The sequence below is a fragment of the Sinocyclocheilus grahami genome, unplaced genomic scaffold, assembly GCF_001515645.1.
Source record: "Sinocyclocheilus grahami isolate Dianchi unplaced genomic scaffold, SAMN03320097.WGS_v1.1 scaffold2336.1, whole genome shotgun sequence".
In the NCBI taxonomy this organism is placed as follows: domain Eukaryota; kingdom Metazoa; phylum Chordata; class Actinopteri; order Cypriniformes; family Cyprinidae; genus Sinocyclocheilus; species Sinocyclocheilus grahami.
The window spans coordinates 5,882-25,516 of record NW_015507515.1 but is presented as its reverse complement, the minus strand read 5'-3'; the positions used below and the strand labels follow the sequence as shown (position 1 = coordinate 25,516).

General features: G+C 40.1%; 1 protein-coding gene across 1 annotated transcript in view; it reads left to right on the top strand.

Moving 5' to 3' along the window:
- The window catches only part of LOC107574778 (ectonucleotide pyrophosphatase/phosphodiesterase family member 2-like), a 25,952-nt gene that overhangs the window by 2,961 nt on the left and 3,356 nt on the right, over positions 1-19,635 (top strand). Inside the window, exons 6-15 of the mRNA XM_016261219.1 lie at positions 686-741; positions 1,839-1,904; positions 2,279-2,351; positions 2,643-2,751; positions 2,850-2,975; positions 4,262-4,293; positions 4,727-4,854; positions 6,446-6,530; positions 16,335-16,339; positions 17,202-17,203. Of these exons, the coding sequence (XP_016116705.1) occupies positions 686-741; positions 1,839-1,904; positions 2,279-2,351; positions 2,643-2,751; positions 2,850-2,975; positions 4,262-4,293; positions 4,727-4,854; positions 6,446-6,530; positions 16,335-16,339; positions 17,202-17,203 (682 nt within the window). The remainder of the gene's footprint in view (positions 1-685; positions 742-1,838; positions 1,905-2,278; positions 2,352-2,642; positions 2,752-2,849; positions 2,976-4,261; positions 4,294-4,726; positions 4,855-6,445; positions 6,531-16,334; positions 16,340-17,201; positions 17,204-19,635) is intronic.

Genomic DNA, 19,635 nt, shown 5'->3' with positions numbered 1-19,635 from the left:
TATATATATATATATGCATATTTCTCTGACATGTACCTTTTTCCAGGGATAATAGACTTTGTACACACAAACTGTGAGGCAGTGCTCTCTGGTATTCTTGACATCAACTCTAGCTTTGAATTTGAAATATACTCAAACTTCAACTGTAAAAGGTCAATCCAGTGATACTCATGTACATATATATAGACTACTTTGAGCCATATTCATGTCACCATTTTAAACTGTGAACCATTTTCTTGGCAAGAGATAAGAGATTATAACTAGTACCTCAGTGGCACAGTATTTTGAAACTGCAAGAGTTTTTAGCTCTTGTGCAAGCTACATGAAAACAAAGGGGACATCTCCAACACATCTGTCAACTATTAACCCAACAGCTGGAGCCAATTTTCAGTTTTCACTGAACTTTATTTCTTCTGGCTGATTCTATACCCCACTGACTGAGCTGTGACAGTAAATGAGGCCATCATAGATGGAACTTCGTCTCTGCAGTTTTGCCAAAACACTTGTGAAAATTACCCAACACATAGAACAATTGACTCTCATTTGTGAATTGTGATCCCTACAATTTGTTTAGTTCAGTAATATGATATATAAAGTGAGAGATAGACTGTTTTCTTATGTATATGACTTTTTTCCACAGAAGACACATGTTTTGTTTGATAACTTATATTCTTTCCATTTCTAGATCTGGATAACAGCAGTGAAACAGGGAATAAAGGCTGGTACATTTTTCTGGCCAGTGTAAGTCAACATGATCCAAAGTCAAATGCAAACAATGTCTTTTTCAAGGTCATATTTAACTTAATTCTGTAACATGGTTAATCAAATAACTTGTCTGTACCGTTTATGTTATGGACATGAGCGGTACCTCAGTTGAGGAGAGGTGTGCCATTTCATGATTTTAGCCCGGTGGATGTTTAAATGTATGAAAAAAATCCCATAAACTTATAATGAATGAGAACTTATATCTAGGGACCATAATGTCATGGAGACTTGGGAGGTGGGCATGTGTGCCAGTAAAACAAACTCCCACAACACCCTAGAAACCACAAAGCAATGACATGTGAAGTTTTGCACAGGCAAAAGAACATGAAAATCTAATTATACAGCTGAAAAAAGTACTTCAAGCCTAAATTGCAAGTTAATGGCAAGATTTCATCAAACGGAGGAAATCACATGAATGTTTTTGTTCTGATGTTCTCTCTGGCAAGTCCTGGACTTGCCTGGGATTGAAACACAAAGGTCCCCTCATCTGCACTCAGATGAGGGCCTTCAGACTGCATTTCTTTTTCACTTGGACTTAGACAGAGACAGCTTGAACTGTTTTGCTAGTAATTTGTGAGAAAAGGTCCTATGTACAAGCAAGGCGCTTGTCAACTGCATACCAAATTCAGCACAGTGGAAGGGCAAAGCACCTTTAGAGCTACTTCCTTTGGCCTCAAACCTTGAGGAAATTAAATTTGCCATTCTTATCTGAGCCCATAGGTTGAGGAGGCCTGAACTTAGTGCATACATTTACCTAATGTTGATACAACTGAACAGGAGGTCAGGAACAGTGGAGGTGGTAGTGGAGAAAAGGTTTCCTGTAGAGATTGATTGAGATGATCTTTCTTGCTCCCTAGTCTCTCGATACCCTACATAAACACTCAAAGACTCTTAACCACATACATACGTACATATGTACTCTGCAGGCCTTAAACTTACAGGATTGCCTAATTGTACTGCCCTGCTGACACCCTTTTCAGAAAATGTCAGCTATATACACTTTGCTATATATTTCAGCTATATACATAGTATATATGTGTATGTACCAGTTCTAATGTGTGGTGCATTAACAGTGTCATTCCATTGGAAAGGAGAGTTCTGACCATGTTGCAGTGGCTTCACCTTCCGGATGCGGAGAGGTCTGTATGTAATAAACACCCCCAAAATGCCTTGTGAACATTCATTATTGTTTGAACAATTCATTTAAAAAGTTCAGAATGACCGTAAACTTCCTCTCATTATTTTTTTTACTCCACAAAATTCAGAGCTCTGTATTTTATAGTGATTGTGACATGAAACATTGCCTACAGAAAAATATTGCTCCATGTATTTATTTTTTTAGGTTCATGGAGTTATCTTAATTGTCATGTTATTAGTTTTTATTTGCTTTAAGGTTAGACTTTGCCTTATAGTAACTTTGACCTTACAGCAGTACTGTCACTGTGTGTTGTTTTTTGTAGATTTTTTTTTTTTCTTTTTGGTTAAAATGTAACAGGTGTCTGTGTGTTTGCAGGCCATATGTTTATGCAATGCATTCTGAACAGCTGGATTCCTATGGCCACAAACTAGGACCCCACAGCACTGAGGTAAGCAGAGTCTACAGGAAACATTCTAATAGTTTAGAAGACCAGCTGACTGGCCTTGTCTCACCTGCTTCAGTCACATACATACTCACATAAACATATATGGTCATGCTGCAAATGTAACAGTAATGCAAACTAAATCTCAGCCCAAATACAGACTCACTGCAAAAACTGCTTACATTCACTTTCCATAGTGTGTGAATTCAAATTTGCTTCAAGCTAATTTGAAGACTGTTGATGTTGCTGGTGTATCTTTGACATTGAGCATTACACAGATGTTGTTTCATTCTACAGCTTGACAGTGCACTGAAGGACATTGATATGGTGATTGGACAGCTAATGAATGGCCTGAAACAGATGAAACTGCACCGTTGTGTCAATATCATCTTGGTTGGAGACCATGGTACCACATTTAGAAATCCTTGTTTGGGGTTTATATGGGTGATACAATTTTATTTGTAGATCAATTGTAAATATTTTATATATTTTTTTCTTATTCAGGCATGGAGGAAGCTCATTGTGACCACACAGAGTTCCTGAGCACTTATATGTCCAACACTGAGGACATCATCCTAATTCCTGGGTCACTGGGAAGAATCCGAGCCCGAAATCCAAACAACTCTAAATGTTAGTAATTAAAAGCAGAATGAGAGTTCTGGCCTGCCCTGGCCTAGTTGTATCAGAAATCACAAGATTTTGTTAACAGGAAATACAGTATTGCTATGCGTTTGTAAATATATTCGGTAACACTTTACTTGAAGGGGTGTGCATAAGACTGACATGACACCTTCATAATCATGACATGACACATGTCATGAATATGAAGGAGGTTTTATGCATGTTTATGACAACTGTCATTAAGTGTCATTCGCTCAGTTATGTCATTTTTAATGCAAATATGACATTATTTGACCTTACCCTAACCTAACCCTACCCCTACCCTTACCCCTAACCATAGCCCATAACAAATACATCTCAAACAATGTCATCTTTGCATTAAAAATTACATAACTGAGCGAATGACACTTAATGACAGTTGTCATAAACATGCATAAAAAACCTTCATATTCATGACATGTGTCATGTCTTGATTATGTAGGTGTCATGTCATGATTATGAAGGTGTCATGTCAGTCTTATGCACACCCCTTCAAGTAAAGTGTAACCATATATTCTTAGTGTTCAAACAACCTGGGTTGATTTTTTGTACTGATTTTGTTACATTTCAAGGTTGTTGTTGTTTTTTTTTACAAATTTTGTTACATTTCAAGTTTTTTTTAAGTCAACATGAAACCAAATTTACATTTGGTTACACAATCAGCATTAGTCCTAAAAATTACATAACTGAGCGAATGACACTTAATGACAGTTGTCATAAACATGCATAAAAAACCTTCATATTCATGACATGTGTCATGTCTTGATTATGTAGGTGTCATGTCATGATTATGAAGGTGTCATGTCAGTCTTATGCACACCCCTTCAAGTAAAGTGTAACCATATATTCTTAGTGTTCAAACAACCTGGGTTGATTTTTTGTACTGATTTTGTTACATTTCAAGGTTGTTGTTGTTGTTTTTTTTCAAATTTTGTTACATTTCAAGTTTTTTTTAAGTCAACATGAAACCAAATTTACATTTGGTTACACAATCAGCATACAATCAGCATTAGTCTTTAGAAAAACGAAAATTTTCATGAAAATGCAATACTTCATGTGCCTAAAGAACTTTCCCTTTTTGGCTGATGTGTGGGCTGGGTTAATTAAATGTCACATTACAAGAGAAAAATGTGTTGAGAGCATGTGACTTAGTGAGGACATTAGAATAGAGTACAGTGCACTATTTATAGAAATTAATTTGTTTTAAAAGTATCAGGCATCAAAACAATTGAAATTTTTAAAAAAATTCTCTCTAGATGATGCAAAAGCAATTGTAGCAAACCTTACGGTGAGTGACTTTCTCTAAAATACTTTATAATAGTATACTTTTGTAAATTTACATTATACTTTACCAAGCCTTTTTATAAGAAAACACTTTCTGTTTGTCAAAATTAAGAGAGACTCCATACTTAACGTGATGACCTACACCTGTGGTTACTCTTGTCACTACACTTCTGTGAACTTGAGCAGAACTGACTTCATACATTCAAAGTCAAAAGTTAGATAAAACTCTTTGCAAAAAATAGTTCCCAAAAACAAAGTTAGTTCTGAGTAAAGTCTAACATTATTTATGTGACTTTAGTCTCAAATAGTCTCTAAATATATTTTGGGACTACTGTATATTGATTAATTAAATGGTTTAATTTAAAATGTACTCTGGTAATTTCAGTACAGAATGCACTCTTCTTCTTCACCAAACATGAAGCTTGGTTCTCCTACAGTGTAAAAAGCCAGACCAGCACTTCAAACCATACTTAAAGCAACATCTTCCCAAACGTTTGCATTATGCCAACAACCACAGAATTGAGGAGGTTCACTTGATGGTTGAGAGGAAACGGCACATAGCACGGTAAATTTCCTATCACATAATTACATTTCAGTCTTCATGGTTAAAATGTCCAAATGTATCACATTTCTTGATTGATAGAGATGCCTAAACCTACTATGCAAAAATTATTTTCTTAAAGAGTGCTTTTGTTTTATTTTCTAATAAAAATATCTAAACATCCATAAAACAAGATAAACATTAGTTAACACATTAGGAATCATGAAAAAAAAACAATGAACAAAATTTTTTACGGCATTGATTAATCAAGTTTAATGTTCATTTAAATAAATAATAATGTTCATTGTTATTTCATATTAGTTAATAATACATTCACTAATATTAAGTTAAAAAGATATTAATGTGGAAATGAAATGAACCTGGATTGATATTGTTCATTGCTACACACAGTTCATGAAACCTAATGCATTAACCTTATTGTAAACTGTTACCATTTTGTCTTATTTTAAGCATGCACCTCACTAAATGTTATTAGATTTCTGCTTAAGAAAAAAATGTGCCTAATTCAAGATATATTCTTTGAAAATAAGTATTAAGAACAGTTTTGTCTGTGATTTAGATTTGTCTTGTTTTAAGGTTATTCAGATATTTTGCTGTTGAAAAACAATACAAAAATACTAACAAAGGAAATTATTATTTTTATAAATAAATTAAAATAATTTCCTTTGTCCATATTTTTAAAATACTTATTTTTACAGAGTACTATGTTACGCAATGGAAGTACCTTTTCCTTAGATGCTTCTAATGACACCGTAGTCCCTAATATGCTCGTTTGATACTGAAATGGGAAGCTATAAACTCTATAAACAAAAAGAAAAGAAAAACGATGAGGTCACTGTAATAGCTATTGGCTATTGGCCACCATAGATGTGGATGCAGAAACAGAGAGGCAGGTCCAGAAACGGTTCCTCACAGCAGGGTTGAGACAACCTCGTCTGTTTGGTTTGGCTGACGGTAGAGCCCCAAATGAAAGCAAGCATTGAAGCAGACTGGTGGAGATATAGTCCTGTCTAATCGGTGGTTCCAAAGTCATGAAGTGAAATACTTTATAGCTTGGGCAGTCTTACCTAGCCTGTAGGTCTTTGCATGAAGCAGAACATTAAATTAACTGGTCAGGTTTTAAGAAATGAAATAAAATATTTATGAGCAGTCTCTCATTTGTTATTTGAAGATGCTGCATCCAACACTTATTACTGGAATCCCTGGATTTACTGTAGTGTATTCGTTCCACTGAGTAAAAATGAGTTTACAGCCGGGTGATTACTGAGATTTTGTGTACTTAAGTCATTTGGCTCTGCCACATAGCTTCACCCAGCATGTTCAGTGACTTTTAAATACTGATTTATTCTAAGGAATTTAAACACTGGACTTTTATGTTTAGTATTTAAGCATGTCATCTACAAATACTAACTTGTCGTTAACAAGTCATTGCTCTAATAAATAAATATTTGAGACAAATTCTTATGTAGGATTGGGAAGAAAACAAGGTTTAATATTTATATAGTTGAAAAATTGCTCCATGTCTCCCCCGAATGTTTTTCTTTGAGATGAAGAACCCGCAGTTACCTAATGGTGTTGTGTCTCTCTGATACAGGAAGGTCTATGAATCAAAAAGGAATCATGGGAAATGTGGGTTTGCTGGTGATCACGGATATGACAATAAAATCAACAGCATGCAGGTTTGTTGTTTGAATTTTCATGTGGTGAGAAAATATTTATTTTTTCATTCTGTAGTAATCCTGATTATAGCATTAATTTTGAGTTTCAGAGCAAAAGCACATCTCTATTCATAGTTTTGCATAATGTAAACTCCCCAAAATATAGAAAATACGCCAAGTTAACCACCATAGAAAAACTTGAACTTTACAGTCGCTTGACATCTTTGCAAAATGTAAAGTATAGTTGTAAATAAATGAAATTTGAGCAGGACAGGCTATAAGGGATTTGGTTCAATAATAAATACAAAAACGCATACAGCACCATGCTGCTTCATTTATTACCCATAATGATCTTATTTCTGCTGTACTACCTGAACACACTTGTACAGTTGCATAGGAACAAGCCTGTTTAGAAGCTACATCAGCAAGAGCATTACCTTTAGCTTCCATAGTATTAGTTGTGAGATGTGCTTTCACTTTGATCACCGCTAATTTCTTTGGAAATTTCATGGCAAACATGAAATCTTTCACTAATCCAGCATGCTTAATGGGGGATCCAGCAGAAGTTAGAAACTGTCTACTTTGTCAAATGACACCGAAATCATGAACCACCCCAAAAGCATACCTAGAATCAGTGTAGATATTTGCAACTAATCCTGAAGCTAGCGTGCATGCTCTAGTTAAGGCTACTAGTTCTGCAGCTTGAGCTGAAAAATTATCTGGAAGACGGCCTGAAGCTACAACTTCAGTGGTGGGAGTTACTGCATAACCTGCTCGTCTGTTACCCTCAATGACTTGAGCTGAACCATCAACAAACAACTCAAATTCTGCGTTCTCTATGGGAGTTTCTGTTATTTCACTCGTAGCTGCGTATGTGAGCGTAACACAATCGTGAGTCATTTCACCTTCATCCTCTAACACAACTTCAGTCATTGCAGACATCATACATGAGGATGGGTTTGTGACTGGCGCACACTGTAAAACAATGTTCGGGGTTGTGAGGGTTGTTAACCAATTTCCCCAGGTGACAGAAGTGACTTTTGCTTGATTCATTAGTGCGGACACTGCATGAGGGCATCTTACATTTACAGTCTGTCTGTTAGCCAATTTTGTAGGAATTACTGTAATTACTGCACCTGTATCAAGCAAAAAGTCAATCTCTTTCTCTTGTATGCTACCTTTCACAAAAATTATTTTGTCATTGTGATGGATTACAGGGGAAATTAAGCACTCACAGCCCTAACAGTTAACACCTGAGCAAGCTGCTCCAACAGTTCGGTGAAGTGGGGAGGGGCTGCTTCAAAGTAGTAAGTAGACTGAGTAGGAGCTGAGTAAAGCTGTTCATTTCTCCTAACGTCTTCTTGCTTTTCCTACACTCTTTCATCCAGTGTCCAGGTTTACCACAGTAATGACAACTGCCCTCCCTCTTAGGACTTTTACGTTTCTGTTGGTTCTCTGTGTTGACCTGAAAGGATACTGCTGCAATCTTTACTCTGGCTTTAACATCAGAGTCTCTTTCCCATGTAGCTAACCTGTCCAAGTTGTTTTGCAAACTTCCAGTGGACCATGTTAGATCTAAGAACGGCAAAGCAGATATGTACTCTGATAAAAGATCATCAAACCATGCTCGAACTAGTGGTCCTTTATGATACAGTACACAGCAGACTCAAAACTGTTGAATTCAGATTCAGTTAGAATTTGTACATCAGCTGTGTGACTTCTGCTAACGGCATGTCGTAGGGACGCATTTTGCTGATCAATGGTCTTCTAAATTCAGAAAAATTTGTGCGTGCTGAGGGTAAGCTCTGGGAGAGTCTCTCTATATCTTTAGGTCCTAGTTCTTTGGCAACAGCTTGTACTTGGACAACAGAAGAGTTGGGAGGAACACTTTCAATTCCCTCAAATTCCTGAGATCTTCTCGTAGCGCCACATACCTTCACTGAATCTACAGGCACATCAGTTACTGATTGGATGGCTACATCTGTTTCAAAGAAAGCTTGTAAGTCAGGATAATTGTTATCAGGCTGACTAACTTCTTCCACATCAGTTTTTTTCTGCAGCTTTGTTGCGGTTCATTTTCTTAGTCAAAAGAGGATACTCTGCACGGAGCTCTTTGTTCTGTTCCTCTAGCTTTAAGTTACGCTGAGACTGTTGTGTAGCTAGCGCTAAACCAAATTCTCTGTGGCAGCAGATAATGCCTTTCACATTGTTCTTGCGTATACATACTCCTAGTACCTTTTTACACTCATCTACAGACCAAGTCTTGTCAGGATGGATCTCATATTTCTGAGTTAGTTCTTGTCTAACTTTCTCAGTGACTATTAGGTTAATTTGCACTCCTAACAGTGATTTGAAATCGCTATCTGACCACAAAGGAGTCGCGAGACCACCTTTTTCAGTTGTGGGGATCAGTCTAGCATTCTTTCTAAACATTTTGTGAGTTTCTTTGTTACCACACAAACAAAACACTAAAACTTCTCTGATCAACAGAGGGTACGCTTGTTAACACATCAACTATTGTTAACCTTCCTGGGCAAAGCAGAGGATAACACAAATTATTAGCACTTTACGCTAAACTTCCCTGCTTAACTTCACTTCTTCTCTGCCAAAACAGAGAAGAAGTTGACTACCTACCATCCTTGACTACCTGTCCTGTGAAGTGTGTACCTTGGTCTGAGTCAATGCAATCTGGTAATCCCCATCTGGGAATGAAATCAGTGACAAGACATTGAGCTGAACCATCAACAACTCAAATTCTGCACATATTAACACATAATGTTAATCTTCCCTGTCTTAACAGAGTATAACCAATCTTAGGCTCTAACGGCTTGTTTCTGAATGACTTTATCATGCAACAAACAACTCCAATTCTGCATTCTCTATGGGAGTTTCTGTTACTTCACTCGTGGTGCATATGTAAGTGTAACACAATCATGAATAATTTCTCCTTCATCCTCTAACACAACTTCAGTCATTGCAGACATCATACATGAGGATGGATTTGTGACTGGCGCACGCTGTAAAACAATGTTCGGGGCTGGGAGGGTTGTTAACCAATTTCCCCAGGTGACAGAAGTGACTTTTGCTTGATTCATTAGTGCGGACACTGCATGAGGGCATCTTACGTTTACAGTCTGTCTGTTAGCCAATTTTTTTAGGAATTCCTGTAATTACTGCACCTGTATCAACAAAAAGTCAATCTCTTTCTCTTGTATGCTACCTTTCACAAAAATTATTTTGTCATTGTGATGGATTACAGGGGAAATTAAGCACTCACAGCCCTAACAGTTAACACCTGAGCAAGTTGCTCCAACAGTTCGGTGAAGTGGGGAGGGGCTGCTTCAAAGTAGTAAGTAGACTGAGTAGGAGCTGAGTGAAGCTGATCATTTACCGTAATGTCTTCTTGCTTTTCCTACACTCTTTCATCCAGTGTCCAGGTTTACCACAGTAATGACAACTGCCCTCCCTCTTAGGACTTTTACGTTTCTGTCTGTTCTCTGTGTTGACCTGAAAGGATACTGCTGCAATTTTTACTCTGGCTTTAACATCAGAGTCTCTTTCCCATGTAGCTAACCTGTAATAACACTTAATACATTAAACCATGTTATGCATTTTTCATGTTAAGTGTTTTAGAATGTCCCATTTTTTTAGTGATTTTTTTATTGATAATACTGCAGCAGGTGCAGTTTGTTTACATATCACATAATCATCAATGAACTGACTTTAACTTGAAAAATGACTGCTTACAGTGGCAAACTATTTTCCTGTTTGCCACTGTAAAGCTGCTCTGACGCTATCTTTATTGTATAAAGCACTATACAAACAAATGATTTTATTTATATATATATATATATATTATATATATTCCATGGTCTGTCTGAATACTGGATTCTGATTGGCTGGCAGGTATGCAGTAAAACCATTTAATGCACAGGTGTTTCCAAGTCAGTTTAATCACCGTTCTATATTAATGCGCTGCTCTAATTGATGCACACTAACCAACAGCATCACTCGCACGCGCGCATACACACACAGAGAGAGAGAGATCGCTGATTGTGCTGAACACACACGCATAAACTTGTTGTCTACACTGTAAAAAAAAAATTCCGTAAAATTTACTGTAAAAAAACGGCAGCTGTGGTTGCCGGAATTTTACCGTTAAAAATATGGTAGTAACGTTTTAGGTTTTACGATTTTAACTTAAATTTACAGTTAAATGCCGTAATTTCATTAACTGATACAGTATAATGTTAATATACCAACCTATTGAAGTACTGAAATCTGTTTTGTACCTTTGTAAGGTACAAAACAGGTTGCCGGAATTTTACCGTTAAAAATATGGTAGCAACGTTTTAGGTTTTACGATTTTAACTTAAATTTACAGTTAAATGCCGTAATTTCATTAACTGATACAGTATAATGTTAATATACCAACCTATTGAAGTACTGAAATCTGTTTTGTACCTTTGTAAGGTACAAAACAGGTTGCCGGAATTTTACCGTTAAAAATATGGTAGCAACGTTTTAGGTTTTACGATTTTAACTTAAATTTACAGTTAAATGCCGTAATTTCATTAACTGATACAGTATAATGTTAATATACCAACCTATTGAAGTACTGAAATCTGTTTTGTACCTTTGTAAGGTACAAAACAGGTTGCCGGAATTTTACCGTTAAAAATATGGTAGCAACGTTTTAGGTTTTACGATTTTAACTTAAATTTACAGTTAAATGCCGTAATTTCATTAACTGATACAGTATAATGTTAATATACCAACCTATTGAAGTACTGAAATCTGTTTTGTACCTTTGTAAGGTACAAAACAGGTTGCCGGAATTTTACCGTTAAAAATATGGTAGCAACGTTTTAGGTTTTACGATTTTAACTTAAATTTACAGTTAAATGCCGTAATTTCATTAACTGATACAGTATAATGTTAATATACCAACCTATTGAAGTGTAGCAACGTTTTAGGTTTTACGGTTTTAACTTAAATTTACAGTTAAATACCGTAATTTAATTTGATATAATGTTAATATACCAATCTATTGAAGTACTGAAATCTGTTTTGTATCTTTGTAATACACTGATAACCACCAAATGCAGTTGGTGATGAGAAAGTCACATGATGACCCAGTGTCATTCACACAAACGCTAAACACCATCATGGTAACACACATGAAACTGAAATAATGCAATAAACATTCATTTAACAACATTAGGTGTAACACACAAGCCTAATATACAAAACTGATAAGAAAAAAACTAAGAAGAAACATAGTTATTTCAACAAAAAAACAGCAAATTTGAAATGTAACACAGGGAATTCTGGGAATGTCAATTTAAGGTTATTCACTGTAAATTATATGGACTTTTTCACTTCCAAAAACGGTATACTACCGTAAAATTAATGTCCAATACATGTAATGTCCAATACAGTTTTTCACCGTATATAGTAGGGGAATTTACCGTTAACCATTTAACAGGTTTTTCTGTCGTACAGTGTACGCTTTCCTGTGATTTTTATTAATAAAATAGCCTAGATACTAGATTGCTACGTTATATTCCCCAGCCACGAGGTGATAAAATCGCTGTTTTTGAAGTAACGCTAACTGTTTGTAGAGAGACGCGCAGCATACACACAACTGTCAGCTCTCTCTCTCACTCACTCTCTCTCTCTCGATCGATCGATAGATAATTAATTGAAATACATGCAATAAAATCGCTGTTTTTGAAGTAACGCTAACTGTTTGTAGAGAGATGCGCAGCATACACACAACTGTCAGCTCTCTCTCTCACTCACTCTCTCTCTCTCGATCGATCGATAGATAATTAATTGAAATACATGCAATAATTCATTCAAATAAATGTGGTCTTACCGCACTATTTAATCTCTGTGTATGATTTGAAGCGGGCAGAATGCACTAACATGGAGTAACTGACTAAAATAACTCACCCACGCCGCCATGCTGAGGGATGAGTGCCCAAAAACTGGATTCCTTAAGTCAAGGACTCAAGGAACACCTTCCCTGCCCCAGCCAAATCACTTTTGCCAGGACCCGAGCCACAAACCTCTACAGGCAGGCTCAAAGCTCGCCAGCGTCGTAGACTAGCTCACCTACCAAAGTACGGAACTCTAAAAGTGGAGGTCTCAGCATTACGACTCTCTAGAATGAGAGGAGACCTGGCTACACTCAACGCCAGGGGTAGTTAGTGAGGCTCAAGAGCCTACACATTAATACTGCCTAAGCGGAGCTACAGTGGGGAAAAAAAGTATTTAGTCAACCACCAATTGTGCCAGTTCTCCCACTTAAAAAGATGAGAGAGGCCTGTAATTTTCATCATAGGTATACCTCAACTATGAGAGACAAAATGAGAAAAACAAAAGATCTCAGCATGACGACCCTCTAAAACGAGAGGAGACCTGACTACACTCAGCGCTAAAGACAGTTAGCAAGGCTCACATAAGAACCTACAAAGTAATGGTACTGCCTAAGAGGAGCTCTGGAGAGCAGAGGCTTCAGCAGAATGACTCTTAAACGAGAGGAAGCCTAACAACACTCAATCCTAGTTTAGGAGCTCTTAAGAGCGGAGGTCTCAGCACAACGGCTCTCTAAAATGTGAGGAGACCTGACTACACTCAGCGCCAGAGGCAGTTAGTGAGGCTCAAAAAGAAAGCGCCTACAACACATATTACTGCCTAAGTGGAGCTCTGGGGAGCGGAGGCTTCAGCAAGATGACTCTCTTAAATGAGAGGAAACCTAACAACACTCAACCCTGGTAGGGGGACTCTTAAAAGTGGAAGTCTCAGCATAACGACTCTAAAATGAGAGGAGACCTGACTACACTCAACGCCAGAGGCAGTTAGTGAGGCTTAAAAAGAAAGAGCCTACAAACTCATATTACTGCCTAATCGGAGCTCTGGAGAGCGGAGGCTTCAGCAGAATGACTCCCCTAAATGAGAGGAAGCCTAACAACGCTCAGCCCTAATAGAGAAGCTCTAAAAAGTGGAGGTCTCAGCATAACAACTTCTAAAACGAGAGGAGACCTGACCACACTCAACGCTAGACAGTGTTAGTGAGGCTCACGATAGAGCCTACATGCTAATAGTACTGTCTAAGCAGAGCTCTAGGGAGCAGAGTACACTGCCTAACGACTCAAAGCTGTACTAAGCTAGGAGTACTGACCATGCTCCTAAGTGCCGAACAGAGCTCTAGGGAGCAAGCACGCAACATACCAACCCTCTAAAGCAAGGGGAGTGCAACCACCTACCCTTATGGATCAGCGTACTCAGTACGAAGACCTCAAGTGAGGGGAGTACTCAAAAGCTCGACCTAAGAGCAACTTATCAAGGAGACCCACAAGAGCCTAACAACCTAAAACAGCCACAGAGCTATATTGAAAGAACACTAGGAACTGTGATCTCAGCATAGCGACCCTCAAAGGGAGGGGGAGCTACCAGGCTCATGAACAGCTGATCAGGGAGGCTCACAGAGAGCCTCAAAAACCCTGAAATAACTGCAAATAAAAATACTGGGGAGCAGAGTGCTCAGTATAACTCTCTCGGCGAGAGGAGCAGAAACCATGCTCAACCTAAATATTCATTATACACAGTTCCCATTCTGTAAAATAAAATAAAACCAAAAAGGAATTCTGAAAGACAAAGCACTCCTCGTCAGATTTCTTCCATGCCCCGCCTACACTCCCCGTGATTGGTCTGATTAACTGCCTCAGCAGCCGCGAGGTCCGAAATGCGGGTGAGAGGCGCTCAATTCTCAAAGAGAATCAGGCATACAGGCATTCTCAACGCAATCACATCTCGCAGCGTGGCTAATCTCCGTCGAGAGCCAAACACACTGTTCAAGCACAAAATTCTCTCAAGAATTAGGCAAGAACAGAAACAGCTGTGAATGCATCGCATTAAGCTTGTTCAACTCCCTTGAGAGGCGAACGCGCTCGTGCAAACGCTGACAAAAACTCGAGTACAGACCTCTGCTCTAGTAGTTCCGCGAATGCAAACAGTGAGCGCATCCTTATCCCTCGTGAGTCAAACGCATGTGCTTCCGTACACAAGGCTTGAAGACAAAGAAGAGGATAACGTTTTCCGCAGGTGCTCTTTTATACCTGCACTCACTTTGTTTACATCATAGGCTGCCGCCTGCCAATGTCAAGTTCATTGTCGTTTTTTCATTCATGCTTCAGACACCGGTCAAGCTGAAGGCGTTCCCTTAGCACCCTCTAGAGGACGCAGCATGGAGTTCCCTTTCGAAAGGGAAATATAACTTCGAGAAAGTGCGCGGGGCCAAAGCCAGCCCGAACGGGAGAACAGAGTATTGGTACGTTGTGCCCTCGAAAGCAAACCTCAGAAAGCGTCTGTGATGCGGTGCTATCTGAATGTGAATGTATGCGTCTTTTAAGTCCATGGACGCAAACCAGTCCCTGGGGCGAATTTGCACCAGAATTTGTTTCAGCGTTATCATCCTGAATGGATGCTTGCAAAGCGCTCTGTTGATGGGCCTGAGATCTAGAATCGGGCGGAGTCCCCCGTCTCTTTTGGGTACCATGAAATAGCGGCTGTAAAACCCGCTCTCCAGCTCGCTGGGAGGGACTCGTTCAGACTGCATACCTCTTGTCTCAGAACCAGGGCGTTTCGAGGCAATGTTAGAGACTGCACCCCTCCATTGAAACGGGGTGGTCTGCGTCTGAGTTGAAGGGTATACCCACGCTCTATCACACCGAGTAACCAGCGCGAGATTCCCAGAATAACTTCCCACACGCTCAGGAACTGACATAGCGGCTTGGTCATTGGATGCGCCGGCAAGTGTGTGGGTGGCGGCTCTGCACTGCTCTGAGGCGGGGCGAGCGGCACCACATTGACTGAGTGAGGAGGAAATAGCTCTTTTTGTGAGAATGTATGCATTTTTATTGAGTGAACATCCAACACACAAACATTTGAAAACATGAACTTGTGGCGCTTGGGAGCCGGGCCGCTCGTGCACTCTCCTCTTCTCTTCAGACCGTCAGGACGTCGGCTTAGCAGCCGGCGGCAGGCGAGAGTCACGTTGCGAGGCCATGGCGTTTCCTCCCGGGACCCCAGGCCTTCCTCCGGACATTCGGCTCCTGGCGAGGAGCAGTAGCCGTCACTGCCGCGGTCACTGGCCTGGGGTTATCCCTCCGCTGGGAAGAGCCAGGTCCCGACGAGGATCTGGATCTCGCCGTCTGCTGCTGGAAAGTGCGCCTCAGCATCACTTGATTCATGGCTTTGGAGCACTTTTGAGCCTCCGCGAAGCGCTCAGTAATGGACTCCACGGCGTCATCAAAAAGGCAGGAGGTAGTCACAGGAGCGTTCAGCAGCACTTTACGGTCAGCATCCTTGAGGTCAGCTAGGTTTAACCAAAGGTGCCTCTGAAGGACGACCATAAAACCCATGGCCTAACCCACAGCATGGGCGCTCGATTTGTCGCCATCAGCACGAAGTTCGTCGCTGCGCGCAGATCCTTAATGGCCTCTGCCGTGAGGGCTCCGCACTTCGCTGCCTGCAGGAGCTTCGCCTGAAAAACCTGCAGCACTGCCATGGCGTGCAGCGCGGAAGCCGCCTCGCCATCAGACACATAGGCTTTACTGGCAAGGTGGGCGGTAGTCCTGCACGGCTTTGAGGGGAGGCTGATGTCTGAGCCTAGGGTCTTGGCTGCTGCAGGACACAGGTGCGCAGCGACGTTCTCCTCAACTGGGGGAGAGCGCACATACCCGTGGGCCTCCGCCTCATCCACGTGGGAAAAAATGGCCTGTGTGGCAGAGTGGACACGTGCTGATTGGGGCGCAGACCATGTTTTCACCAGCTGCTCATGTACGTCGGGGAAGAAGGGGACCGACGTCCTTGAGTCAGCTTTCCGGGTGGACCTGAAATACCAGTAGTATGTATTGAGTCATCCCCCTCCTCCTGGTTAAAGGACACAAACTCCGCGATGTTGGAAGGAGGGCGGAAGCAGTTCTCGGGGAGTGAGACCGGGGAACGGGGCGAACGTTGCAGTTGGTGGAGCGACAAGACGACACTCCCGTCACCGGGAGGGCCCACCAGCGGCACACTGGCGGCAGTGGGTCTCATCCCGAATAGGCCGCGAGCCACATCGCGGCGGGTCCGGAGCACCGTGCAATGCCCGCAGTTGGACTTCAGGAAAGGTTGGAAGGGAAGGAGTTCCCATAACGGAGAAATATCTCTGTGATGTCTCGTGAAAGCTCGAGAGGGAACCTAACGTTAATACATATCCAAGTTAAAAGTAGACATATCATCTCTTTAAATTGACACCTAACACAAAAGCCTAACATTATTATATGATTATATACACCAACATTAGCTAACATTATATATACACTAACATTAGATAGACTACCTGCTACATGAGGACAGCGGTGTAACGTTAGTTGGTGAAGCATGCTGATCCAATGTACAAATATTGCTGCTGGGAGGGCACTGGGAAGTAGTAAAAAATCCAAAAGAATCTAATTTTGGCAGCTTTGCTGTCTTCTCCTCTTGATTTTTTCTCTCCTGTCTTTTCTTACAACCACTTATGTTTGAATGGCATATTGCTCAGCTAATCCGTTTATGCGTTTAAACTAGCCGCCGGAGTGTTGTCTTGTCACATGATCAAATAGAGACTTAAGATTGAACTGTGATGACCCGTTTCCACAGTTGTCAACATCACAGATCTAGTCACTTTTAAATATCTTAATTTAAAAATAAAACACATTTATAATGCTCTACTTTGTCTTATATTATATTGACAGTAAATGACAAAAAAAGAATTAGCGCTGCTGCGAGGGTGTTTCTATACAACGGCTGAGGGAGTGACGGGAAATTTGACATGTTAATCTCAATATTTTTCTCCTCTTTTGGAAAGTCGTGGAAATGACATATAACAAATAAAACAAGACTATTCATTCTGTGTTATATTTTTATTTATGGGTGGAATGTGTGTCCCCACGACCCCCCACCACTTTTTGCAACATCTCGCAGCACGCACGGATGTACCTAACATCTCCGCTTTCGCTTTCACATCTCCACTTGATAACAAATTCGTTGGTCTGTGTTAAATAACAGGCGATCTATCACTGGAATGTGTTATGGCGAGCGCTCGTTGCTGCTGTTATCAGTTCTCTCTTGGCACTCGTGCGCAGTCTTCACACAGACGATCGCACGCTTTGTTCTGGTAAAAGCACAAAACAAAATGCACACAAACATGTCCTTGCTCTTGATATACCTTTGAACACCTTTGGTTTTAATGACAGAAAGAAAAAAAACTACACAAGGGTGGATTAGAACCCAGAACCTCGGAAATGATTGACAAAATTCTACCACTAGACCACTAAAACAAACAAACAAACAATTCACGCAAATTTATGTATTCAGTACTGTGAAGAATCTTGGTACTAATTGTATTTTATTATTAATGGTTATTATTAATTTATATTAATATAGTCGCTTGCAATGTGGGCAGGGCAGCGCCCCCCCCCGACATGGGCCCCAGTACAAGCTGCACTGTCTGTAGTTACGCCACTGACCATGGAATAAGCAGGATAATCAATGCTAGCCGTGCATTAAAGGATTTTAAATGCACTTTGTGGAGGCAAAGAACCACCCAATGCGAAGCAGAGGTTGCCTCAGCGAAGTGCATTTAAAGGGTCATGAAACCCCAGACTGTTACTCGCTGTACTTTTTGTAACTACTTTTTCTGAGATTTTAGCAGAGGTGTTTGTGTTGCACATTATTGAAGACAATGTTAGCATCCGTTAATTATAAAGTGCCCCTATTATGCCTTTTTGAATATTACCTGTCATGCAGTAGAATCTTGGTACTAATTGTATTTTATTATTAATGTTTATTATTAATTTATATTAATATAGTCGCTTGCAATGTGGGCAGGGCAGCATGCAATCGCCTAAACGAGTCATCAGGAATTAGAATCTTATTCTGTTACAAATGACACATTTGCATAATGGCTTGTGAAGCCGACAGTGCACGATAAATAAAGTTATTGTCTGTCAAAAGACAAGAGACAGCTCGCAATCGCCTAAACGAGTCGTCAGGAATTAGAATCTTATTCTGTTACAAATGACACATTTGCATAATGGCAGCCAAGTTCTATGTCGCCCACCCACAAACAGTCAAATTTCCATGTGGTTAACATCATGTCGAGAAGACGCTGTATCCTACGCTGTGAGAGTAAATTTGTTTTATCACATCTCATAATTACCACAAACATGTTAAAGGGGTCATATGATGTTGCTAAAAAGAACATTATTTTGTGTATTTGGCGTAATGAAATGTTTATGCAGTTTAAGGTTAAAAACACATTATTTTCCACATACTGTACATTATTGTTTCTCCTCTGTGCCCCGACTTTCTGAAACGCATTGATTTTTACAAGGCTCATTGGTCTGAAAAGCAAGGTGTGCTCTGATTGGCCAGCTATCCAGTGCGTTATGATTGGCCGAATACCTCAAGCATGTGACGGAAATGTTTACGCCCCTTACCATACTGTGATGGAGTGACGAGGCAAAAACATTAAAAAACCCATTATAAACGAGGCATTTGTTGCATCCAGTGGGGACATAATTACGGATTATAATGACTTATACTGTCTTTTTACGCGTTGCCTCGCGCCTCGTAAACATAAAACCATGTCTGCATTTGTGATTGGAGAAACGACAAACAACAAGTGCTACTCTACACTGCTCAAAACTTGCGTTTGAATCATCAGTGGCAAATTTATTTAAATATGAAAACGTACTTACAGACTGTGAGTCAGAACAGCCGGCATTGTAGTCTACTCTTCCAGGATCAGGAAACAAATAAAATGCGCTGCACACATCTGAATATTTGGGTTGAACTGTTCTGGAACAGTAAAACAACTTAACCACTGATTTCTAGTTGTGTCCTCTTTTGGAAGGCCAAACAAAGTAGTTTTGCTTTCACAACTAAACAAATAGCGTCACACACGGCAGGCTAGAGTGAGCAGCGGCCGGCGGGCTTGAGAACGGCGCGGCCGGCAGGCTTGCGGCAACCACATGTGACGACTCCGCTTCGTCCACGGTGAAAGCCGATCCGGCGATCCACAGCGCGAAGT